Below are 23,187 nucleotides of genomic sequence, written 5' to 3'. Positions count from 1 at the left end.
AAGAAAATATGATATATAAATTATGCAAATATATTTAAAGAAAAAAGACGGTAAATATTTTATGAGTTGTCCAACTAATATATAATTTAGGTTATAACAGACAAACTTTTACAGCTGCGAGATTTTGATAAGGCTGATTATTTGGTAACTCATTTGGGGAGAAAAAAAGAAAAAAAAAAAAAAAAAAAAAAAAAAAAAAACCCTCCGAAAATTACCGCCGTTCGGGTTGCATCTGAAAAAACCCTAGAAGCTTACTTGGGGACGTGCGTGTGCCATACGCTTGCTCGTATCTCCTCTTCGCTTCTCAGCGCACGTTGTTCTTTGATTCCACCTTCTTTTCCTATCTGATAATCTTCCGCCTACCTTCAGTTTTTCAATTTTGGTGAGTTTTCTTTATTTCGTTTTTATGTTTGCTCCCTCTAGGATTTTTGGACGATTTGATTTTCATTTGGTTTGTATGTATCTAATTGTTTCTGTAATTCGGCGCAGTGACTGATGGCGGATCGATTAACGCGTATAGCTATTGTGAGTTCGGATAGGTGCAAGCCGAAAAAGTGCCGTCAGGAATGCAAGAAGAGCTGTCCCGTAGTTAAGACAGGTATTTTATGTTCGTTTTCGTATTAGTGTTTTGTAATTGAGAATCAAGTTGTTATGGTTTTGTAGATTTTGATGTTCTTGATCTGATCTACTGTCGGATAATGTATGGGAGATTAAGGTTGCCACTGGATAGTTACTAATTTTTCTGTTCTAGTAGGGTTGTATAGTCATGTATTAATGTCTGTCTTTGAGCCAGAGAGTTCTAATTCAACTAGTTTGTTCCCTGGAGTAATTCGATGATACAACTTTATTCGGATACCTATTTTTTTTTTCCTTGCCAGAAAACGTAGAATTACCTTTCAAGACAGTCGACAAAGCACCCAGCGACCTGACCTTGAATTGGTTATTCATTCTGATCGTAGTTAAAGTGTTTGATTGCGGAAACTTTTATAGAACAGTCGTCTGTCGTCGTGCATATTTCGTATATTCGTTTGCATCATTAATAATTTTCAATTAGCTTAAAAAGGGTATCTACTTTTATGAGTAGTTAATAGGATGGTGGTTTTTCGATTTTCTTTTCATTGCTTACCTTTTTTTTCTGGGTGGATTATTCTGTTTCTGGGGTTGATTTCTTTGGTCTTTTCGTGAGTGTTCAATTTTTCAATCTCTTAGTATGTAGTAAGTACGTTTGGCCATTTGAATGCTGACTTGATACGAATTATGAACAACTCCTTTGTATTATTGTTACTATAATCATTATAATATATTTTTTTTGTGATAATTGATTCATGCAAAAAAATTCTTGTTTTGGGTCTATTTGTTTGCTACTTCATTAATTTTCATCTCTTTGCAGGTAAACTGTGTATTGAGGTTACCCCAGCCTCTAAGATCGCTTTCATCTCAGAAGAACTATGTATTGGATGCGGTATATGTGTTAAGGTTTGTGCAAGTTATGGTTTGTGTGTGTGTGTGTGAATCATTGTTATATATTTCTTGTGAGATATAGAGTAACTATAATACATTGATACAGAAATGCCCATTTGAAGCAATTCAAATCATCAATCTGCCGAAGGATTTGGATAAAGATACAACGCATAGATATGGTGTCAACACCTTCAAATTGCACAGGTTATTTCTTGGCCAAGCTTGTAAAATTATAAATTTGTTTCGTGTGGTTCCGAAATTGGAGGACAATGTGGTTGCAGGTTGCCAGTTCCTCGGCCTGGGCAAGTTCTTGGTTTGGTTGGGACCAATGGTATTGGGAAGTCCACTGCACTGAAAGTTTTGGCTGGAAAACTGAAACCAAATCTTGGTCGTTTCAATGTAACGTTCTCCGTTGCCTTCTCTGATTCACTTTGTTGTGAAATATAGCTCACACCCTTTACATGCATATTTTCAGAACCCCCCAGATTGGCAGGAGATATTGACCTACTTTCGCGGATCTGAGTTGCAGAACTATTTTACACGTATCCTTGAAGATAATCTAAAGGTAATACTAAGATGCTTTCCTTCACATCTTGTCCATGTTTTCAAAAAATAATGAATCTAGTGAATGGATATTGGTACAAAATACCATGTAGGAATATTTTTGTTCATCCCTACTTTTCTTGATGCCCTTGTGAAATTCGAAACTAATATCTTCATTCTTAACTGATTAGTATCCCAAAAAACTCACCATATTTCAGCAGGGATTAAATAGCAAATCCGAAGAAACTTTATGAAAACTTTAGATTACAGTTCTGATTGTTTTTGGAAATTTATGGGGAAGTGCATTAGCATTTTGACCTTTAATCACTGGGAGGGGAATGGTAAGATATAAAACTGCTGGTACCTTTGCTACGATAAACGCAATGTTTAACTGCTTAGCTTGCAGACAAAGGAGACTGCGGTGCTTTCATTCTCCAGAACTGCATCAATTAGTTTTGTAATCTCTAATGGATTTCCTGTTGGAGAATAGTATTATGGTTTATTGCTATTATTGAACATAGATAAGGAAGAGACATGCTTGGAGTTCTACTTAATGTACTTTTAAACGAACAATTTTATAATGTCATTGTGCCAACTCCCACTTTCTAAAAAAGAAATTAAGATTACTTTAGTCATTATGTTTCTTTCCATTATTGAAGATTTCATGATGTTCTTTATGGCATCTCTTTTAGACCCTGATTACCTTCGACACCTTATAATCCTGCATTGATTGCGTACAAATAACTGAATGTTTTCAAGGATGGATGTAGTGACATGCTTCATCAAAGTTTACTTTGTTGATCCATTCTTTACTTTTATGTCAGGCAATCATAAAGCCCCAATATGTTGATCACATTCCAAAAGCAGTTCAAGGGAACGTTGGCCAGGTGCTAGAGCAAAAAGACGAGAGGAATGTGAAGGAAGAACTCTGTCGTGATCTAGAACTTAATCAAGTTATAGATCGCAATGTTGGTGATCTGTCTGGTGGAGAACTTCAAAGATTTGCCATTGCTGTTGTTGCCATACAGAATGCAGAGATCTATATGTTTGATGAACCATCAAGTTACCTTGATGTGAAACAGAGACTTAAAGCTGCTCAAGTTATTCGATCTTTGCTTCGGCCCAACAGGTAATTTTTGTGTATTTTATTATATTCCTTGCCATTTTATGTATGCATACTTATTTCTCTTACGTTAGTTTGATGTTGTTCATGCATCCTTTTTCAGCTATGTAATTGTTGTCGAGCACGATCTTAGTGTCTTGGATTACTTGTCTGACTTCATTTGCTGTCTTTATGGGAAACCGGGTGCATATGGAGTTGTGACCCTTCCCTTCTCGGTTCGAGAAGGAATCAACATCTTCTTGGCTGGTTTTGTTCCCACAGAAAATCTACGATTTAGAGATGAATCTCTTACCTTCAAGGTTATGATTATGCTGATTTCAAGTCCAGATTGCAACATTGATGTGATTACAATTTGTCCTTACTTTTTTTCTTCTTCTTCTAGGTTGCTGAGACTCCTCAGGAAAGTGCTGAGGAAATTGAAACATATGCACGATATAAGTACCCAACCATGACTAAAACTCAGGGAAATTTTAGGCTCCGTGTGGTTGAAGGTGAATTTACTGATTCACAGATTATTGTGATGCTCGGTGAGAATGGAACAGGAAAGACAACATTTATTCGTATGCTGGTATTTGGTCTTTCCATTATTTTCTTTTCAAGTAGTAAATAATAATTCTCCAATGAGTACATATCTGCTTCCTAAGCATTACTTGCACCATTAACTACATTTGCAGGCTGGTTTGTTGAAACCCGATTCTGTTGAAGGTTCTGATATTGAAATTCCCGAGTTTAACGTTTCCTACAAACCCCAGAAGATCAGTCCTAAATTTAAATTTTCAGTCAGGCACTTGCTACATCAGAAAATAAGGGACTCCTATATGCATCCCCAATTTGTTTCAGATGTAATGAAGCCCTTGCTTATCGAACAATTGATGGATCAGGAAGTTATGAATCTTTCTGGAGGAGAGTTGCAGAGAGTTGCGTTGTGCCTTTGCCTTGGAAAGGTACATTTACCTTGTGACTTCAGTGTTCCTTTCAAGATATAATCTTTTGCATTTAATATTTAATAATTACAGGGAAATGATTAACATATTTGCTTTATTCGAATGCTTGCAGCCTGCGGATATTTATCTGATAGATGAACCTAGTGCTTACCTTGATTCTGAGCAGCGTATTGTTGCTTCAAAAGTCATCAAGAGATTTATCCTCCATGCAAAAAAGACTGCCTTTGTGGTCGAACACGATTTTATTATGGCCACGTATCTAGCAGATCGAGTTATTGTATACGAGGGTCAGCCATCAATCGATTGTACTGCTAACGGACCTCAGTCGTTACTGACTGGAATGAATCTCTTCTTATCTGTATGACATGCTACTTCTATCCTTGATTCACATTCTTTCTTTTTTTTATTATCATACCATATCCTAAGAAGCATTACCATGGTTGTTGACAAACTGTGATCAATTGCAGCATCTTGATATTACGTTTAGAAGAGATCCAACAAATTACAGGCCAAGAATTAACAAGGTGGACTCGACAAAGGATCGGGAGCAAAAATCCGCTGGCTCATACTATTATTTGGATGATTAAGAATTCTGCAGGGTACTTATTCATTCCTCCACAATTTCTCTCAAATTACCCTCCTACATTTTCCTTATAAAAGGTACTTTTCTCTTGTTTGCTTGCAGATGCTGGTTTTTTTTTTCCTTTTTTTAACTTAATGAGGACACCATTGCTGACTCCAAATCGTTGAATCTCCATATCTTTATAAGAAAGAGGTAAAAACGAGGAGGATGTTTTCAATTTGTGGAACCTGTGTTTGTGCTTATTTCTTAATGAAGCAGGGCATGCACCTTCCTCTGATTCTCTGGATGTGTAGTATAATTCTCTCATGGTCTGGCCCCTTGCAAGTTCAACAGTTTTCTCAGCCATCACAAGGCAAGTCTGAATGTTCGTTCACTTTTTTCTTTCCCCCATGCTTTTTAATTTGTATCTTTTAAGATTTGCAAACACATTTTGAGGAACAAATAGTATTTTTACACATTTTAGATTTGTTGTAATGCGGCAATTTTCTTTCGTTGGAGTCAAAAGGAATGATGAGTAGAGTTTAATTACACTACGAGATTTGTGTTTATTTACTTTTTCTTCATCTCATTCTTCTTTCATCATTTTAGCTCTGAAATCTTTACTCGTATTGGCTGGCTGCATTCTTTGTAATGTTTCTGTTTCATACTTTATATTAATTTTGTAATACATCGTGGTATTGTGTTCTATCCAATATCTACGGTTAATGAATTTATGTAGTTAGAAAAGAAAAAAAAACTTATACAATATGTTATATATATATATATATATATATGAATGTATGTATGTATGATATCGGATTTAAAGAAAAAACTGAAGATTTTTTGTATATTGTTCGACACAGTTGAAACTTTGGTTGTATCAATGAGTTTGATATAACCAATTGTACGAAAAGGTTTATGATCCCGTGAAGAGTCTAAGCATTTTGTGATTTATTGATAAATTAAAGTTGATTCTCTATCGATCCCATCTACATATATATATGATATGGGATTTAAAGAAAAATTGAAGATATTTTGTATGTTGTTTAACACAGATGGAACTTTTTAAGAGTTTTTTAATTACTGAGTTTGATACAACCAATTGTGCGAAGAGTCTAAGCATTTTGTGATCTATTGATAAAGCAACGTTGATTCTCTATCGAGCGAAGAGTAAGCATTTTGTGATCTATTGATAAAGCAACGTTGATTCTCTATCGAGCGAAGAGTCTAAGCATTTTGTTAGCGAAGAGTCTAAGCATTTTGTGATCTATTGATGAATCAACGTTGATTCCCTATCGACAATCAACCGACCACATTAAGAATGTGAGACTATTAAGAAGTTAAACCTAAACCATTTGAAGTTTGAATGAATGTGATACTCTTTTTCTTTCTACTACTATGTTTATATGTAAATTGTTTCAAAATGTGAAATGGGCTCCTCAAAAAATTGGAAATTCAACATTCCATTAAAATAAAAAATAAAATAAAACACTCGATTCTTTCCATGTATGGAATGTTGTGCACTTTACATCCTCCCTTTTATTTGACCCAAAAAAAAGTCAAAACTTCCACTCATTCAGAGATAACAAATCCTCTTTTCCATCTTACATAAATAACAAGTCTGCTCATCTACAGAATGAGTGTGAATTAAATCAAATCTATCTGTATTCTTTTGCTCTACCACCATTCGTGTTGTGAGAACACGAAGTAAGAAAGTAGCCTCGGTTTCGACCTCCAACGATACCATCTGAGCCTCTGCTTTGAATTCCTCAGAGTGATAAATAAAACATTCTCGAGTCTATCTTCCTTTCCTTTAGACTTAAAAATGTGGTCGATCTTCCTCAGGTGTTCGAGGTGGGTGTGGTTTCCAATCGGGCGTCTCATCCCAGTACATGTCATAATATATGTGGCCAATAGTAGTATTCTCCACACAACACCATATGCCAACGTATCGCTTGACACGGTTCCTGAACTTCTCTTCCCTTTTCTGTTGATCAAATTTTAATCAATGTTTATGAGACTTGACATGAAATCTGTTTGTTGATCAAATGGATGAAAAGGGTATGTTTTAGTTACCTTATCAGAGAAACCAAGGAAAGCGTCTTGCATCGTTGAGAACTGGATGACTTTGACATCCTTGAAAGTGGAAAATATTGCCTTGAACTACAGGAAAAACGTCAAATATAATAGAGTAAGTTCAATGGAGACTTGCAACAAGCAAAAGGGGATTCCTAGAATGCATAAACAGATGTCTGAAGCAAACAAGAACTGCACTTTTAACAGTTAAGCCTTCACGAACACGGCATCTCGTATCACAAAATATTGATGGCGACCTATTCTAAGGCTGCACTGAAAGGTAAAATCTTGAATATGTTGCTCTGGAACTGCGAAAGTAGTTGTTCAATCTCGGTGCTGTTCCATTGTTCGCAGCCCCATAAAATTTTCGAAAGTATAAGATGCATATTTATCCAAGTTGTCTAATACAATCATCACTATAATAGCCTAAGCCCACCGCTAGCAAATATTGTCCGTCTTGACCTGTTACCTATTGTTGTTAGCCTCATGGTTTTAAAATGCCTCTATTAGGGAGAAGTTTCCACATTTTTTTATAACGAATGTTTTGTTTCCCTCTCCAACCGATGTAGGACCTCACAATCCACCCTCACAGGGGCCCAATGTCCTCGCTGGCACACAGCCCGGTGTCTGACTTTGGTACCATTTGTAAGGGGTCAAAGCAGACAATATTTGTAGCGGTGAGCTCGGGTTGTTAGATAAACGCGTTTTGCTTAGAGTGAAAAAGTTCATATGTCAAAAGCACTAATTACCGTGTCTTCATTGCTGCCCTTAGGAAATTTGAGGACGCCCGGATGTACCGTATCATTTGATGCATGACAATCTTCATTATCTTGTTTACAAAGATGAACATCAAGCCATGATTCTTTCACCTAAAGACATAAACAAGGCAAAACTTCCTCAGCAAATGCTATTAGTCAAGAAAAAGTGAAAAACTAACAGTTTCTATAATCAGTACAGTCACTAACCTGTTTTGGGAGTAATGGATTATCCAAGAAAGAATATTCTCTAAAGTTGATTCCTGGGCCAAACTCTCCCTCTGGTAAGTCTTTCAACATCACATTGACCTGCTTGACATAAAAAAGAACAAAAACATATCATATCTCGGACATCGACAGTATAAATCAAAAATGTCCCTTTTTGCAGTCAACCAGACAGGTTAAAGTCAATTTAATGTGTTGAATGTATGGTTCTTTCTGTGGCAGATTAGTTGAATATGAATATTATTGCCATCTAAATATTACCATGCCTGCAATCCCATAGAAGCTATCTAGTTTTGGAATTAGACTAGCATGATGATGAAAATCACATTAATACAAGTTTAGAGATACCTCAAAAACATGATCCAATGGGCAAATAAAAGGTTGTCGAGTCACTGAACCCGGCAGAACTCCGGGATGTCCAAACCATAGCCTATCTAACCGGCACCATAGTTGAGGCATAATCTAGAGTTCACAAGCAAGACAAGATGAACATCGACGAGATGTGGTTTCAATTGATTAGAGACACACATACTTGCTGTGACGAAACTATTGCGAAACTTAAATAAAAACTGCGATCGGATTCAAGTGTTCTTACCAGTGTACGATTCAATAATGAAGCAATTGCAAGTGCAGTTCTTATTTGTTTCATCTGACAAAAAAAAAAAAAAAAAAAAAAAAAACGTGAAGCAGAAAATCAGAAATGCGACGTTTTAGGACATCATATGAGAAACACTTAGGTTTATTGTTAGAACACACAACCTGGTAGTTAATAAGAGTGAAGTGTGTATCAACGTTATGCTCTCCTTCAAGCAGTAGGCTCCTAGGGATTGATGGCTTAAATGACATGTAACCTCCTGAAGAATTTCCCAAGGAATGAATAAACATTCAAGCATCAGTCACAATATCTTCAATAGTGGGGCATGCCATTCATTTGATCATGAAGCCACAAATAAAATTGAAATCTTCCCCATAAACATCAACGTAAAGCGGGTTCTGTCATGACCCGTACAGAGGTAACACAAGACTAATCACGAAAACACGAGTATTCAAAGGTGAGGGATAGAAATCAGATGGCTCGAATCTTCACTTCCTCTAAGCATCATGTAGTTAAAAAGAATGATCCATGCATCTTGTACAAAACTTACCCGGTGTATCGAAGTACTCTGGAGGATCATAGAAAACCATTGCCTCGCGCAGCCTGTGGCGCTTTCCTTCAGTACCCCCATACTGGAATGTAGTATGAATGGCATATGGCTCCAATCTAAATTGTTGAAACATTGCCTGCCATTGTAATTGGATGCTTAGTTCATTAAGTAGACTAATGAGGATACGTTTACATGGCCATTCTGATTAATAGGATGCTGTGACCCGAAAACTCACGGATGCTAAAGAGAAAAATAATGCGGAAGAGGTCCTACCTGGACAAAGTAGGTGTGTCCACTACAGAAAATACTTGCTGGTAAAATTCCTAGCTTGAGATAACCATCATAAGCATATACGAGTCCACTGTCTTCATCAACAGCTGGTCCGTATCTCTTATGAACAAGTTGGTTGAAACCATTTTGATCCCAAATACTATCATCGGCTAGGAGCATTTCCTTCCACTCCTTGGCCAATTTTTTTGATGCTTGTGAAGGCCGCCAGTGAAAAATTCCAATATTCAAGGCACCAGAGACTGTTTCAAGAGCATTACTACCTTTAATATTTCTACGGCACAAAGTACAGAGTTATTTCAAAAGGCAAAATTTGCAAGAAATTTTGAAAAATCATCCAGTTAGAGATTGAAACTTCAGGTGCACAAAACAATGTCCCGATAACGTTTGAATCTCTTCGAAGACACGAAGATGGAGCAAGTTCAATCATGGCAAAAGAAACTTACAGAATTATAGGCGTTAGCAGTATCCAAATGAACCTCTGCATTTCCTACTTACAAATGTGCTTATGTGTTCTTGATTTCATGAACATTCATGAAACACACAGGAAGAAGACAATTTTAAACAGCTTTACTTCTAGAGCTCATAGAGGGAGCTAATGCTGTAAACTCTATGCTTGCACATAGTATTTTCTTTTATATTTTGGGCTGGGAAAACTCATGAAGTGACTTTGGATCAATATCTTGGAAGAATGGAGAATATTTAATACTTCACCTTGGCTCCATATATCCAAACTGTCATCAACCACTGTTGGTACAACCTGATCACTTGAAGTTAAGACATCTGCCTCAGGGTAACGAGCAAGATATGGGAGCGGATTCTGTTACATGAAACGAGTTATGAGGTGACGATTTTTCTGATAGTAACATTAAAAGAAATCTGAAATGAATCTATGAAAGATTTTAATAAATGAAAATGAACCATGAAATTGCATGCACAATGAGGATTACTGGGACTTCTGTTAATTTTTCTCATGACTGTAATGGGACTTAAACCTTATAAAGATCAGTGTCTCATTCAATATTATTTTATAGACTTCTCAACTCTTGAAAATCCAAAAAGAAAACCTCCATCCCGCCCCGAGACCTCCCCACCTACCCATGAATAGTAAAACAACATCAAAAAGATCGGTTTCTATCAAATAATAAGACTAACAGAACGACTTCGACACGCTAAACAAATCCAAAGAGTTTTGACATGTTGAATATGTCTTGTTACAGTATTGAGATCAGGAAGTCTCTCTAGGTAAGACCAGCGCAGAATATACTCAATGAAACAAGTTAGCCATTAACATAAAACCAAAATTTAGAAGTAGCTTGCCGGTGAAGGAACAACCAAATAGCGATTCTGAAACGTACCTTTAACCAGACCATGTCTGTATCACACATCAATAACTCAAAACCATAAGGGAGAATTGAGTTGATAAGAATCACTTTTTCTCGTCCCATCTTATGAAATGTAGGCGACCCCCAGCCAACATCCACTGTGCTCATATGGCTTCCCATGTCAAAAACTGGAATACCTTTCCAATACAAAGCTTCCAACAGTTTGGTATCCATTGCACCTGAAACAATCATCCAAGCTTCCTAAACATATTTTCAAAGTAATAAACAGTATATATATGCTCATTCCAATTCGAAGGAAGGAAAAACGATCAATTCACTAACGCTGCCAGCCAAATGATATTAGGAAGGATTCAGTAGCTTACCAACAAGAAGATTAGAAAGATTAAGATCTGTCAGATGCTTAACCCAACTAAGGATGAAGTCCATAAATGCATAGTTACCAAATGTCACTATTATTATGTTATCTTTTGCCCTTTGCTGAACTAGTTCCTTGCTTAGAAGAAAAGTCTCAGGAGGAGGCATAGTTTTGGTGTCTGGAGCTTCCCAAATTGGTTTTTCCCCCTTGTTGTGAACATCTGTTCTGCGGAAATCTGGAGGTGTCGCTGTAATCGGTTGTGTTACATATGGCTCTTGATCCTTGATTAGAGTTGAACCAGAATCTAGCGAGAGAGGTAAGTCATAAATGAACGGAGACAGCGATAATTTAGATCAAATTAAGAACACGGGTTGCACGGAGAAAAGAAAAGAACTTGCATCACGACCCAATAAAACGTTTTCTTCTTGGATATGAACAACCAACAGGGGATATATATTAGGGAACTAATTAGCCAAACTTGGTTAGAACTAATTAGCCATTGCCACAATTCAATGAGGAACAAACAATGCATTGAAGGGTCTGTTTAAGAATGAAACAAAAACCAAACGTTCCACACAATAGCCGAGAATCAAAATTTTACAAGTGGATTGGAACTCAAGGAGAGTTTTCAACAGCGCCATTGTTCACAAATAAAAATCGACCAAAACCATCACTCAAAGAGGATTTGGTCTTCAACCAAGCGCAAATCCAGTTTAGCTTACAGTGCATCAAGTAAACTAATCCAACATCCAAATGCAGTACGATAGAGCAAGTAAATCGGCTAAAGTTCTATATACCAACAATCATTCAACCATTCATCTCAACAACCGAGAGCAATAAACTCAAAGAGAGAAACAGAAAACGTACTGGTAAATTCAGAAGAAGGAGACGAAAACCAGGAGGTGCTGGAATCAGAAACAGAGTTAGAAGACGAATAAACAGCCGAAAACACATACAACGACGAGAACACAATGCCAACAGTGACCGTCGTATAGATCACCAAGAACAGAGGCCTCGTACTGACTCCCTCCGGACACCCATTTCCCGAAACCATGTTCGCAGAGCCTTCAAATCGTCGATTCTGTGAAACTCTTCAAATCTCAACAACGAATTGGCCCAAATTTCATCTAAATCATCGCCATCGCAGTCAATTCGTCCTCTAAAAGCTGCATCTCTCAGAAGCGAGAACGAAGAGCGACGAAAATTGGAGTTTAGGTGATCTAATGAGGTCTGTGTATTGCGATCAGTGAACCATTTCTGTAGCCAATCTTGTGAAAGTCAACTCCCTCTGTTCATCTCTCGGATACAAATTCTTGTTTATTAGGGACAGCTTGCATTTGAAACCCAGAGAATGGAAGAAAGTGAAAGGGTTCTTATAATCTCTCGACCAGCCGCCACCATTTTTCTTTTAATTTAGCTTCCCTTCTAAAAATGTTAATATTGGTAATTGATATCCCACAAAACCAAGTTAAGCACAAGTAACATTATAGGAAAACACGTCTCGTTGTAGAATCTCGAGCTATAACCTTAAAATTTGAAGTTTTGACATGACCAAAATAGGTAAGATCCCGAGCCATAATCTCAAATTTTAGAGTTTGACATGAATTCCAGAATGTGTACGAGATCTCGAACTATAACCTTAAAATTTGGAGTTATGACATGAGTTTCAAAATGGGTAAGATACCGAGTCATAATCTCAACTTTTTGAGTTTGACATGAATTCCATAATGTGTACAAGATCTCGAGCTATAACCTTGAAATTTGGGGCTTTTACATGAATTCCAAAATGGGTAAGATCCCGAGCCATAACCTTAATTTTTGGGGTTTGACATGAATTCCAGCATGCGTACGGGATCTCGAGCTATTACCTTAAAATTTGGAGTTCTGACATGAGTTCTAAAATGGGTAAGATCTCGAGCCATAACCTCAAATTTTTGGGTTTGACATGAATTCTAGAATGTGTACGGGATATGAAGCTATAACCTTAAAATTTGGAGTTTTGACATGAGTTTCAAAATGGACAAGATCCCGAGCCATGACCTCAAATTTTGGAGTGCGACATGAATTCCAAAATGTGTACGAGATATCGAGCTATAACCTTAAAATTTGGAGTTCTGAAATGAGTTCCAAAATGAGTAAAATCCCGAGCCATAATCTCAAATTTCAGAATTTGACATGAATTTCAGAATACGTATGCCCCGAGTCATGACTTTAACGTTTTGACCTAATTTAGAGAATTTAAAAAAAAAATCCGATCGGTACAAAGATGAAAACTCACCAAATTTGATGACATGAGGTAAAAAACTATGTTACCTATGTCAAACAAAATACTTTAACGGAGTAAAATATATATTATTAATTAATTATTTTTTTCTCACATTTTGTAAATTATTTTTTAAAAATAATTTGATTAAATTAACATTGTAAATTAATTAGTTTTTGCCATTTAGCGTTACTCAACAATATTCTAAGTTTAATTAGGAAACCTAATTAATGTGGCTTAATGTAATAAATAAAATATAGTAATATTATATTAAGTTTTTTGTTATTTAATTTAATAAAAGGCTAATTACAATGTTTAAATTAACTTTTTAGGAATTAAAATAAATTAATGAAAAAAAAAAAAACAAAATGAAATTATTATTATTATTATATTTATTATTTTCTATTGAAAATATATTTAAGGGGAAAAGGCCGTTTATAGCAGGCTGGGCCTTATCAAGATACGGCCCATTGAACCCAACCAAAAAGTTTGGGCCGTCGGCCCAATTAGGAGAGTCTGGCCGCAGGATGCTCGCGTTGTGCAGTTGTGGAGAATCCTCACCTGGTGTGGTTCCCGTGATTTCGGGTGGGTTATTGGGGGTCGGTTGTCGTTCTAAAGGCCGGAACTGCCGGCTGCCAGCTCCGGTCACCGGACGACGCAGGTTATTTAGTGGTCTATTCAGTGTTCACGATCCGATCGTTGCAGGAGTTTGGAAATCCCGCTGCTTGATGTGAAATGTCCATTCCAGATGAAGAAGACGAGTTCTTAGCTCAATTCATCGAATCAGAGGTCCTCTCGGAGGTCTCCGACAAGGTTTGTATCACTTGCCGTTCTCATTCGTCGATGTTGTTTGTCGAGTTTGACTGGAATTAGGGCGTATAGTTTGTATATGTTCGTTGGTTTCTCCAAATTTTATCATGTTGATGCCGATTTAGGGTCAATTACGTCGGACGATGATTCTGAGTGCGGATTTTTGTAGGAAGAGGGGAACAGGGAGGAGGAACCAAAACCTAAGAGAGCTCGAATCGAACAAATTAACCCTAACGAACAAAGAGAGGTAGCTTCGGTCACTACTTCGTCCTCACAATCCAAGGGCGTCGTTCCCGGGAGGATTGAGACTGGAATTTTCAGTAAAGTTCCTCCGGAGCTCTTCCGCCATATCCTCAAGTTTCTTTCATCAGAGGTATTGTGAAGAGTTTTATTTTTATTTATTTATTTATTTTTTTCATATTCCATCTCCATTTTTGTTTTTCACTTCATCATTTGGTGCAGGATCTGGTTTCTTGTTCACTGGTTTGTCGTTTTTTAAACTCTGTGGCGTCTGATGAATCATTATGGCGAAGATTGTGAGTAATGCCATCTTATTTATCCTATCTATCTGTGTTTGATCTGCATGCTACTCTATGGTGCAACGTTAATTGGTTTTCCTCTGTAAAGTCTCATCTTGTGTGTTGGCTGAAGTGACAATAGTCACATTGAACCCTAGAATATGTTCGAACCCAGTTACCATAGGGAACATATTGTAATATCTCTAAATATCTACTAATACTTTTGCCTGCAACTCGTTTGCAGATATTGTCTACGATGGGGTCTGATGCCCGCGACCAAGAAGTTGCGCCAATGTCCTTGGAAAAAACTTTACATTCAGGTTCTTCTCTTACCCTGAATCTGCCATTATAAATTCATATCTTGTTTGGAAGAGAAAAGATTTGAAATGAATTCAATTACATTCTTTTTGTTTGGATGTTAGTCGAAATGAAAAGAAAATAATAAAAAAAAAAGTTTATTTATTAAAAGATGATTAGGAAGTGGTTTGCTCAAAATTGTATGAAATCTAATGAGGAACAAAAGCCAGTATGATTTGAAATCACTCCTAGCAAGAAAGAAATTTGTATACTGATTCTCTTAAATCTTTATCACTCTGGGATCTTGGAGTACTTTGGAAGGCTCCTGCTCGCAGCAGTATATTCATCTTGTTAGCTGATTTTATTCCCCTCTTGGTAATGTACTAATCACCCGTCTTTTCTTTCATCCCAGCGTGACGGAGAAGATATGACTCAACTGGTTCGAGATTGCTCTTCCGAGTTTAAAGAGTACTATATCCAAATGCAAGCAGCAAAAAGAAGTCAAGCTCCTCTTCCTTCTCAGGTATCTGATTTTCTCACAAGCTCCTATCGCTGTTAAAGAATCACCCGTATTGTTTCTGTTTCTTTATCCTTATGTTTAAAGAAAGGGTTGAATAAATGTTCATGCACGGTTGCTTGAAACCCAACACATAGTTTCTTTTATAGATTTGTTTTTTGGGTGTATCGAAGGCTATCTCCCTCCCTCCCTCCTTAGTAAGAATAGCTTTTTTCACTTTTTTTAGGAGTCTTCCTTGTGGAGGTCTCTCAGGTGTCTACGTAGAGCGTTAAGACCTAGAATTGAAGAACGTCTGTAGGCGGATATTAGCTTGGCAACTAATTCTATTTTTCTGGTAACGAAAAAAAAAAAAACAAAACAATTGGGCATTTGCAGGTGCAGGATGACCAAATAATTCTTGACAGGACTGTGGCTGATCAAGTATCTTCATGGAAAAGTAGCAAGGGCTTGGCTGACAAGATAGTCATCGATCACACTTGCTCTGGAGAAACTTGTACATATTACCAAATTGGAGATGCATTTGTATGTGAAAAAACTGGACTTGTTCATGGTAGGATATTCCTTTCTCTTTTATATTGAAATTTTGTTTTGGATTATCCAGTGGCTTTAGTACCCGTGTAATTGATGAGTCGCATATTTTCTTCCTAGTATGCGATGATACGTGCAGAGAAGTCATTATGGATCCCGATGATGAACAACTTGTCTGCAGAATATCTGGACACTGCTTTGATAATCTGCTTTTGCCAGATTCTATGGAACCGGATTCGGTGAGTACAAACCTCTTTCAAACGTTACCGACCATGATGAGTCTGATCTTTCTGCTGCTATCTAACTTCCTATCAGAGGTCTCGCTACTGAAAACAGAGTGAAACTATAAATGGGATTTTTTTTATCACTTGAGTAAATTAAATGGTAGAGATTTCGTAGCCAACTTTAGATTAAGCTTCTTCACATTTTTGTCTGTTTTGAAGTTCTCAGTTGATTTCACTTCTAATTTAAGTTCCTTTATGTTAAATTATCAGCAGGCTTAAGCTATGAGGTCAACATAATTTAATTGTTAACAACTTTTTGGCACTTCTCTTCACATTTAGGTTCGAGTATTCGGTTGATGTAATGGAGAATCTGAAATTATGACTTCATGTCTTGATTCCAAATGCTTATGTTGTTTGGACTAGAAGTACTTCAATCATATATTCTCAGCACTCCTCACATGTAGGTGTTGGAATGATCCACAAGGTCAAGCATTTAGACATATGAAATGATGGAGAAAATAGCATTGCAAGAATTTCAATTTATTATTCCAATACCTTGTTTAATCACTACGTTTAAATTATTATTATTACACATGTATGTCTAGTTTAGTTCATTTTCCCCTTTCTATTCTTAATTTTCCGGAGGCTTTTGTTCGTCGAGCTTTTGTATATTCTTTTTAGGACTTTGTCTGTCTGCTTGCATCTTTCTGAGCCCGAAAATGGATGTTGAACAGTTTTGGATTGATAGAATTGTGCAATCAGTGTTAGGCTATCATTTTTGGTGCCAAATTACTGACCTTGGTCTGTTGTGGTCAATGCTTCTCCCTGCATTTTTTCTCTTCTTCCTTCTACACATCCAATATCATAAATTTTCGGCCTATGATTTATTATATAACTTGGATCCTTCGATCAACTCCATCCAACTTCATTAATCTCTCTCGATCCCTCGCTGTTTTGTGCGATTCGTTGTTCTCTTTGAGATATAACACACAGGTCTTTTTAAATTCTTGTTCATAATGCTCAGTATCTGATACGTTCACATTGTGAATCATTGGAACGTCATTTGTATGCCTAGGTTTGTTCTGTGTGTTCATTTCTGTTCTACACCTCATGTGGAATATATATCACAAACTTTCAGGAACAGCAACTAGCAGGTGTAACCGATGAGGCGGAGGCAGAACCATTCATGGGTTCGGGCCGTTTTGGTAAACGATCACAATCTATCTTTTTTCTCTTATTGTTATCGTTTCGAAATGAGAAATGCATATATATTATACAAGAGATATTAATTTGTTGCAGCTCGAGCTTACTTGCTGGGATACAACTGTGCTGATGAGGCAGAGCTAGAAGCTACATTGAGGTTTTGCTGATATTCAGAACTGGAACGAGTTTGTTGGGTTTGGGTGGTTGGAGCCTTTGTTTGATTAATTGAAAGAAAGAAACTCCTGCGGGTTCCAATTTTTGGAGAGAAAACTGCCTCTTTGACAGTATGGTTTATATTAGCTAATTTCATTGTGGAGTAGAAGTTTGTTAATTAGGTAACATATATAATACATAATATACATCATCAACTTTCTTACATTCGGAGGCTCTCTCTCTCTCTCTCTCTCTCTCTCTCTCTCTCTCTCTCTCTCTGTACTGTAAATTCCATGCTGCCCTCTGTTGATTGAACAAAGTATGCATAAATTCTTTGGTATCCTAGGAGAGTCATGTACTTCGCAATCTGATGAAAATGGACCAATTGGAAACAATTTTAAACCAGGCATCTGAAAGTGTGTGTATATATGTGTATATAAAAGAAATAATGAAGGGCGAGGGTGACGGCCTTGATTGGGTGCCCGTCTAAGACCCTCTCGAGCTCGGGGGCCTCTGCTTGCATTATTATGCACAGGGCCAAAAGAGTGTGTGCATTTATTTGGTATGGACGACCACAGTCCCAACCTTACTAACACCGGAAGTTTAATACTCAATGAATCCCCAAAACGGTATCCCCAAAACTTACTTTCTTTTCTGACAAAATCAACCAAGTCTAATCGGTTTTCTATCGTCTCGATTTTTGAGGTCAGGTTCTATGAACCTTGTCTACTAGACATGTTATAAAACATTTTTTTAACGGCCGTTACCGAATACATATCTTAAAACATTTAATAGAGCACGTCCTAACATATTCAAATAAAAACGTCATTGGTAATACACTAATCCTCCACACGAAAACGGAAGAATAATGGATAATGATATATGAATTCTAAACAAGAAATTAGAAAAGAGAAAAATGAAGTCTTAAAGAAGGTTAAGAGATGCTGCAATATGGTGTTCCTCAATCAATGAATCAATTTGACATTTAAAGTAACTCAAATTTATCATATCTCAATCAAATAATTACTTGTGTATAATTTTCGATTAGGAGGCATTCAAAACACCAATGGAATATTTTTTTTTTCTTTTCATAATCATACTCCCAAGTGTAATGATCAAATAGAACATCTTATCTTAAGTGATAGATATCAGGCATTACCAGCTATCGTCAGCGTCGTCGTTTTACTTCGAAATACTATGCTCCAACGATCGTTTTAACGACAAATTTTGATGACAAGATACACTAACGTCTTCTCTTCTTATCTCTAGAATCATCTGATGAGTAATTGTGCTTTTGGCCTTTACTTCTACGACGCCTGTTCGTTTCTGAATCATCAGACGAATAAGACTTCCTACGTCTCATCTTGCTACTTGAATGATGACTATCTGGGCGATGATCTTTCGACGAGGAGTGTTTGGATCTGCTTTTATCACTTCGTCGATGCGTCTCGAATTCAGACTCTTCAGAAGAGTATGATTGGTTTTTTCTGCCTGATCTGTGTTCTGATTCAGAACCCTTGCCTTTCCTCCGTTCATCCTGCCTACTAGAGTCTGAAATATCAGAAGGGCTTCGTTCGGGGCAATATCGATCAGTAATATGAGGCCGCTCAAAGTTGGAAACATCAGAAGTATTTAAATGCTTCCTTCTATGCCTTTTAGTCCTAAGATGCGTTTCCGAGTCGAAATCATCAGAAGAATAGGAAGTCTTGTGCTTGTTCCTTCTATTTCGCCTATCGGACTCTGAGGTTTCTGGACTTGATTCACTACTGATTTGTTTCTTTCTTTTAGATTTACTTTTCTTCTTTGATATTCTCTCATCGTCTTCTTGATTCTTTGCTTTTCTACTAGATTGGAGCTTTTTCCGTGAACTTTCTTTTGAAGACTTCTTTTTCTTGGGTTTGCTTGAAAAATTGGACAGCAATTCCGGGACAATACCGCCACTGCTGAGAAAGCCTACAGATTATAGATGGGAAATAATCAGTTACCAGCTAGATGAGAGAAATCAGAATTGGAAGATTGTCGTGGTGGAAAAAGCATCGACCTCCGTACTCATCAAATATGTCCTCGGCAACTATTTGCTGGTTCGGGTCGTCGGGATTAAAACCTCCACGGGGAGGACTAATTCCTGGTTTCTGCTTCAACTCCCACTTCAGAGGCTGTAGATAACATGGAAAAGGAAACGCATGAGAACAAATATTTAACACGCTAGATTCGGGTTACCGATCAATGGTAGAGCAAGAGCTAGTCACCAAGTAAAGAATGATGCACATTAATGTCAGCATATTGAAAACAATATACACGCTAAAGCAAGAATATCAGACTAGGTATGTGAGATCGCACATCGGTTGGGAAGGAGAACGAAACATTTTTTATAAAGGTGTGGAAACCTCTCTCTAGCAGATGCATTTTAAAAATCTTGAGGGGAAGCCCGAATGGGAAAGCCCAAATAATGTCAGCATATAGAAACAATATACACACTAAAGCAAGAATATCAAACTAGGTATGTGAAATCGCACATCAGTTGGGGAGGAGAACGAAACATTTTTTATAAAGGTGTGTGGAAACCTCTCCCTAGCAGATGCGTTTTAAAAATCTTGAGGGGAAGCCCGAATGGGAAAGCCCAAAGAGGACAATATCTGCTAGCGGTGAGCTTAAGCTATTCAGTTGGGGAGGAGAACAAAGCATTCTTTATAAGAGTATGGAAATTTCTCCTTAGCAGACGCGTTTAAAAAAAACCTTGAAGGGAAGCCCGAAAGGGAAAGTCCAAAGAGGACCATATCTGCTAGCAGTTACAAGGTAATAATGCAATGTAAGTTTCAAATGAAGAATAAATCAAAATACTAGCCTCACTGCTCTCTGCATGGGCAAGTATTGTGGATAAAGGGTCATCTCTTTTCAATCGATTTTCTTCATTTGGCATTATAGCATCCTTCAACGGACATTCACGATCACCACTTTGATGGCCAAAGATCCCACATCTAACACATTTCACATTGCGTACTTCTACCCCAAATGGTTTTACTCTCGCAAAAACACCTGTGTCCATCCTGGAAACACACGGAAAGAAACCATAAATCTCAAACAAAATATGAATAACATTTAGATTACATAACCCAAAATTAACTGTGAAATTATCCAAATAATACCGTACAAGTACGAGATTGTTTATTCGCTATTTGGCAGCTCATTTCGTATACTACCTTTTAAACTCTTTGCATATGGTACGCATTATCAGATTCTTTATGGATGAGGACCCTCCAATATGTTTTTAAGTATAAGTGGACTAAAGGACAAGCAGACATCGATCCAGAGGGACAACCAATCCATGCAATAATAACGTCAAGAAATCGGTGGTGCATAAAATCGACTGAAATTTTAACTACAGATGTTCTTGAAGTCGATTAAGTCAAAGGGTGATAGATAATTAACAGCATTTTCTCCACCTTAAGCAAAATTAATGAGCCATAGTCATTTATTCCCTATATGCTAACTGCTAGAGTTTGCAACATACAAAATCAAAGTGGTACTCATATTCATTCAAACTCAGCACGCTAGCGACTTACCGAGGGGCATTTTTTAAGACTTCAAATTCTTCTTCGGTGGGCAAAGCACGCCCGAAAACATCTTTTGGCCTTGGTTTCTTCTTATCGCCATGGTCCCTACCGACTGTGCCTGACGATTCTGGTGGCCTACAAGAAGAGAAATTTTACTGCCTTTAAAGGGGAAAAAACTTCAAATCATCCTCATCATTGAACATTCCTTTGCACTTCCATTTGAACAATAAGAACATAATTGCGCAAGATAAAGATGAAGTACCTTTCATTCACAGAGCCATCCTTGGGCAGATTCTGAGTGGAGCTATCACCCTCTTGATTCTTCCTATCATCAGCGATCTCTGCAGCTTTTGCACTTTCAGCATTGTAACCAGGTGGTCGTACGTACATAAAACTAACCGCTTTCATCATCTCCAACTAACCACCAAACACAGATTTCAGAAACAATGGCCAAAATTCTCCATGAACAACAAGCAGAAAAACAATTAATAGCAACTCGTTAAATAACAAATGGAAGGAAAACTACAGTCCACTATCTATTCTCGTAAAGAAACTACAGGATCTTTCGTCCGGATGGAAGGGTAACGTTGGGAGAAGCAATTTCAGCTATGTCATCATCATTAAGATTGAGTTTGGCATGGCAACTGTCAGCAGCAGGATTTTTTTTTTTTTTCAGAAAACAAAGACGTAGGAAATTTACAAGATGAGAGAGCCACTCTCACAAAATCCTAGCCAACAGCCATAGAAAACCTTTTCCAATTTGCAACATAAGCAACCAGAAATAAAAAGAATGAAACAGAACTCAATGAAAAGATGATGACGAGATAAGAGACAAACATTAACCAATCACTAAAACTATAAGATTGCTATGTATCGTTAACCTAGACAGCTTCACGAAAGTGCTAAATAAGAAATTTGCTTCAATCAAGGTGTAAACATCAGAAAGCGAAAAAAAAAAAACTAGGTAAGACCTTTTCCTTCTCTTTCTTGGAGACAAGAGCAGTCTGGCGAAAGAACTCCTGCTCTTGAGCATACTGCAAACAGGAAAAAAGAAAAAAAAAAAAACATTGAGAAGAAAGATCTAGCGAGTGCGAAACAACAGAAACGAAGCGTATAATTGACCTCGCGAGCAACTTCCTCGGCGCGCTTTTCTCGCTGAGAGTGAGTCTGCTCGGCGATCCATTTCCGGCGTTGATTAGGGTACGAGAGAGGATGCCAGGGCTTCTGGTTGAGATAAGAATGGCTCCAAGCGGTGCCAGCCTTGGTTTTGTAATCAACTTCACCGGATCCAGATTTGTCGGAGAACCTCTTGCTTAGCCGTATCCCTCCTTCTTCACCATCCATTCTCCGTCGTCGTCGTCGTCGTCGTCGCCGCTGCAAATTCCCCGCTTTCTCGTCCGACGACCCTCGACAGTTCGGTAATCTCTGCCCTTAGCTATTGCTCGGCCTTGCTTTTCCAGTTCTCTAACCCATGGGCCTACGGCCCATTAACAACCTAATTGGGCCTCAAATATTAAACTTTTTTTAGTACAAAAGCCATAGACCAAAGGCCCAGTCATACCAATTGGGCCGAAATGCAGATTGAGCAATTACTTAATTCAATTCACCAATGAGCAATAATTTGTATTGTAAACGAATTTAAATAACCAGCCAATAAATTTAAATATTTAATTTATACTAATTTTGTAACAAATTATTATTTTTTATTGTTTGATATACTATTTTTTTTAATTATTATTTTTTTAATTATTTAAATAACCAGCATATTACATTTAGTATTAAAATTTCATAAAATTTAAATTTTATCGATACGGATATATTTTTTTATTTTCTAAAAAAAAATAGAAGTAGGGTTGGATTGGGTTGTAACTCTATTTCTCGGGTCAACTCAGTAACAAAAAATGAATCCGACTCGATTTTTTGGTTTTTCAAAATTTAGCCCAATCCGAATAAAAAAAATATGAACACTATGTTGGAGGATGAAAGTCCCACATCGACTAATTTAGGAAATGATCGTGCGTTTATAAGTGAAGAACTTCACTGGCATGAGGCATTTTGGGAAAGCCCAAAGGAAAGCCACGAGAGCTTATACTCAAAGTGGACAATATCATACCAATTGATTCGGCCATTCGACGATAAATATATTTATTGATAAATTTATTTATAAAATGATTTATTAATATTTTGAATACAATATGAATAAACTTGTAATTTTAAAAGTTATAATCTAACACAACCAAATATCCAAATTACAAAACCATTAAAACGGTGTCGTTCTTCGATTCAACCGTCGTCGG

The 23,187-nt window shown here is 37.1% G+C and overlaps 4 protein-coding genes across 7 annotated transcripts; 2 read left to right on the top strand and 2 right to left on the bottom strand.

Moving 5' to 3' along the window:
* Positions 1-167: 167 nt before the first annotated feature.
* On the top strand, positions 168-5,202 carry LOC111788713 (ABC transporter E family member 2). 3 transcript variants are annotated; one of them, XR_002814203.2, is made up of 14 exons: positions 169-382; positions 490-598; positions 1,391-1,476; positions 1,568-1,665; positions 1,743-1,860; positions 1,937-2,026; positions 2,829-3,133; positions 3,231-3,426; positions 3,510-3,695; positions 3,802-4,071; positions 4,184-4,429; positions 4,539-4,670; positions 4,757-4,846; positions 4,913-5,202. XR_002814203.2 is itself a non-coding variant. In XM_023669163.2 (13 exons), the coding sequence occupies exons 2-12, from the start codon at positions 496-498 to the stop codon at positions 4,656-4,658; spliced, it is 1,818 nt and encodes a 605-aa protein (XP_023524931.1). In that variant the 5' UTR covers positions 169-382; positions 490-495; the 3' UTR covers positions 4,659-4,670; positions 4,757-5,202. The 3 variants fall into 3 exon arrangements, 1 of the variants encoding a protein (XP_023524931.1); XR_002814204.2 differs by lacking the exon at positions 4,757-4,846 and having other exon boundaries at positions 168-382; positions 4,539-4,731; XM_023669163.2 differs by having other exon boundaries at positions 4,757-5,202.
* Positions 5,203-6,080: 878 nt separating this feature from the next.
* Positions 6,081-12,207, bottom strand: LOC111789001 (arabinosyltransferase XEG113). The gene is made up of 13 exons (XM_023669613.2): positions 11,691-12,207; positions 10,831-11,127; positions 10,481-10,686; positions 9,837-9,942; positions 9,108-9,364; positions 8,835-8,970; positions 8,449-8,543; positions 8,285-8,338; positions 8,038-8,151; positions 7,675-7,773; positions 7,459-7,578; positions 6,710-6,796; positions 6,081-6,620 (listed from the first exon to the last, which is right to left on the bottom strand). The coding sequence occupies exons 1-13, from the start codon at positions 11,875-11,877 to the stop codon at positions 6,453-6,455; spliced, it is 1,926 nt and encodes a 641-aa protein (XP_023525381.2). The 5' UTR covers positions 11,878-12,207; the 3' UTR covers positions 6,081-6,452.
* A 1,430-nt stretch (positions 12,208-13,637) lies between these two features.
* LOC111789335 (F-box protein SKIP31) lies at positions 13,638-17,561 on the top strand. The gene is made up of 9 exons (XM_023670068.2): positions 13,638-13,899; positions 14,066-14,269; positions 14,359-14,432; positions 14,659-14,734; positions 15,124-15,234; positions 15,604-15,778; positions 15,877-15,995; positions 17,119-17,185; positions 17,280-17,561. The coding sequence occupies exons 1-9, from the start codon at positions 13,822-13,824 to the stop codon at positions 17,348-17,350; spliced, it is 975 nt and encodes a 324-aa protein (XP_023525836.1). The 5' UTR covers positions 13,638-13,821; the 3' UTR covers positions 17,351-17,561.
* Positions 17,562-18,313: 752 nt separating this feature from the next.
* Positions 18,314-22,326, bottom strand: LOC111789230 (putative zinc finger CCHC domain-containing protein At4g19190). Of its 2 annotated transcripts, none has more exons than XM_023669930.2 (7): positions 22,013-22,325; positions 21,862-21,924; positions 21,153-21,307; positions 20,900-21,025; positions 20,182-20,383; positions 19,378-19,492; positions 18,314-19,289 (listed from the first exon to the last, which is right to left on the bottom strand). In XM_023669930.2, the coding sequence occupies exons 1-7, from the start codon at positions 22,232-22,234 to the stop codon at positions 18,580-18,582; spliced, it is 1,593 nt and encodes a 530-aa protein (XP_023525698.2). In that variant the 5' UTR covers positions 22,235-22,325; the 3' UTR covers positions 18,314-18,579. The 2 variants fall into 2 exon arrangements, with proteins under 2 accessions (XP_023525698.2, XP_086977671.1); XM_087121545.1 differs by having other exon boundaries at positions 19,043-19,289; positions 19,386-19,492; positions 22,013-22,326.
* Positions 22,327-23,187: the final 861 nt, after the last annotated feature.

The sequence above is a fragment of the Cucurbita pepo genome, chromosome 2 (genome assembly GCF_057944985.1).
Source record: "Cucurbita pepo subsp. pepo isolate OVF chromosome 2, ASM5794498v1, whole genome shotgun sequence".
NCBI lineage: Eukaryota > Viridiplantae > Streptophyta > Magnoliopsida > Cucurbitales > Cucurbitaceae > Cucurbita > Cucurbita pepo.
The sequence above is the reverse complement of the archived record's forward strand: the minus strand, read 5'-3'. Positions and strand labels throughout refer to the sequence as shown.

What these genes read in the sequence shown, in the direction of transcription:
- LOC111789230 (XM_023669930.2), bottom strand. Translation starts at nt 22,234, where the DNA reads ATGGATGGTGAAGAAGGAGGGATACGGCTAAGCAAGAGGTTCTCCGAC. An exon ending in CCGAGGAAGTTGCTCGCGAG is followed by an intron (nt 21,925 to 22,012) that starts GTCAATTATACG and finishes TCCTGTTTGCAG; the next exon opens with TATGCTCAAGAGCAGGAGTT. An exon ending in GTCTTAAAAAATGCCCCTCG is followed by an intron (nt 20,384 to 20,899) that starts GTAAGTCGCTAG and finishes GTGTGTTTCCAG; the next exon opens with GATGGACACAGGTGTTTTTG.
- LOC111789335 (XM_023670068.2), top strand. Translation starts at nt 13,822, where the DNA reads ATGTCCATTCCAGATGAAGAAGACGAGTTCTTAGCTCAATTCATCGAA. An exon ending in TCTCGGAGGTCTCCGACAAG is followed by an intron (nt 13,900 to 14,065) that starts GTTTGTATCACT and finishes GGATTTTTGTAG; the next exon opens with GAAGAGGGGAACAGGGAGGA. An exon ending in GAATCATTATGGCGAAGATT is followed by an intron (nt 14,433 to 14,658) that starts GTGAGTAATGCC and finishes ACTCGTTTGCAG; the next exon opens with ATATTGTCTACGATGGGGTC.
- LOC111789001 (XM_023669613.2), bottom strand. Translation starts at nt 11,877, where the DNA reads ATGGTTTCGGGAAATGGGTGTCCGGAGGGAGTCAGTACGAGGCCTCTG. An exon ending in TCACTCTTATTAACTACCAG is followed by an intron (nt 8,339 to 8,448) that starts GTTGTGTGTTCT and finishes TTTTTTTGTCAG; the next exon opens with ATGAAACAAATAAGAACTGC. An exon ending in CATTGGATCATGTTTTTGAG is followed by an intron (nt 7,774 to 8,037) that starts GTATCTCTAAAC and finishes TATGTCAAGCAG; the next exon opens with GTCAATGTGATGTTGAAAGA.
- LOC111788713 (XM_023669163.2), top strand. Translation starts at nt 496, where the DNA reads ATGGCGGATCGATTAACGCGTATAGCTATTGTGAGTTCGGATAGGTGC. An exon ending in TCCTTGAAGATAATCTAAAG is followed by an intron (nt 2,027 to 2,828) that starts GTAATACTAAGA and finishes CTTTTATGTCAG; the next exon opens with GCAATCATAAAGCCCCAATA. An exon ending in TCTTTGCTTCGGCCCAACAG is followed by an intron (nt 3,134 to 3,230) that starts GTAATTTTTGTG and finishes ATCCTTTTTCAG; the next exon opens with CTATGTAATTGTTGTCGAGC.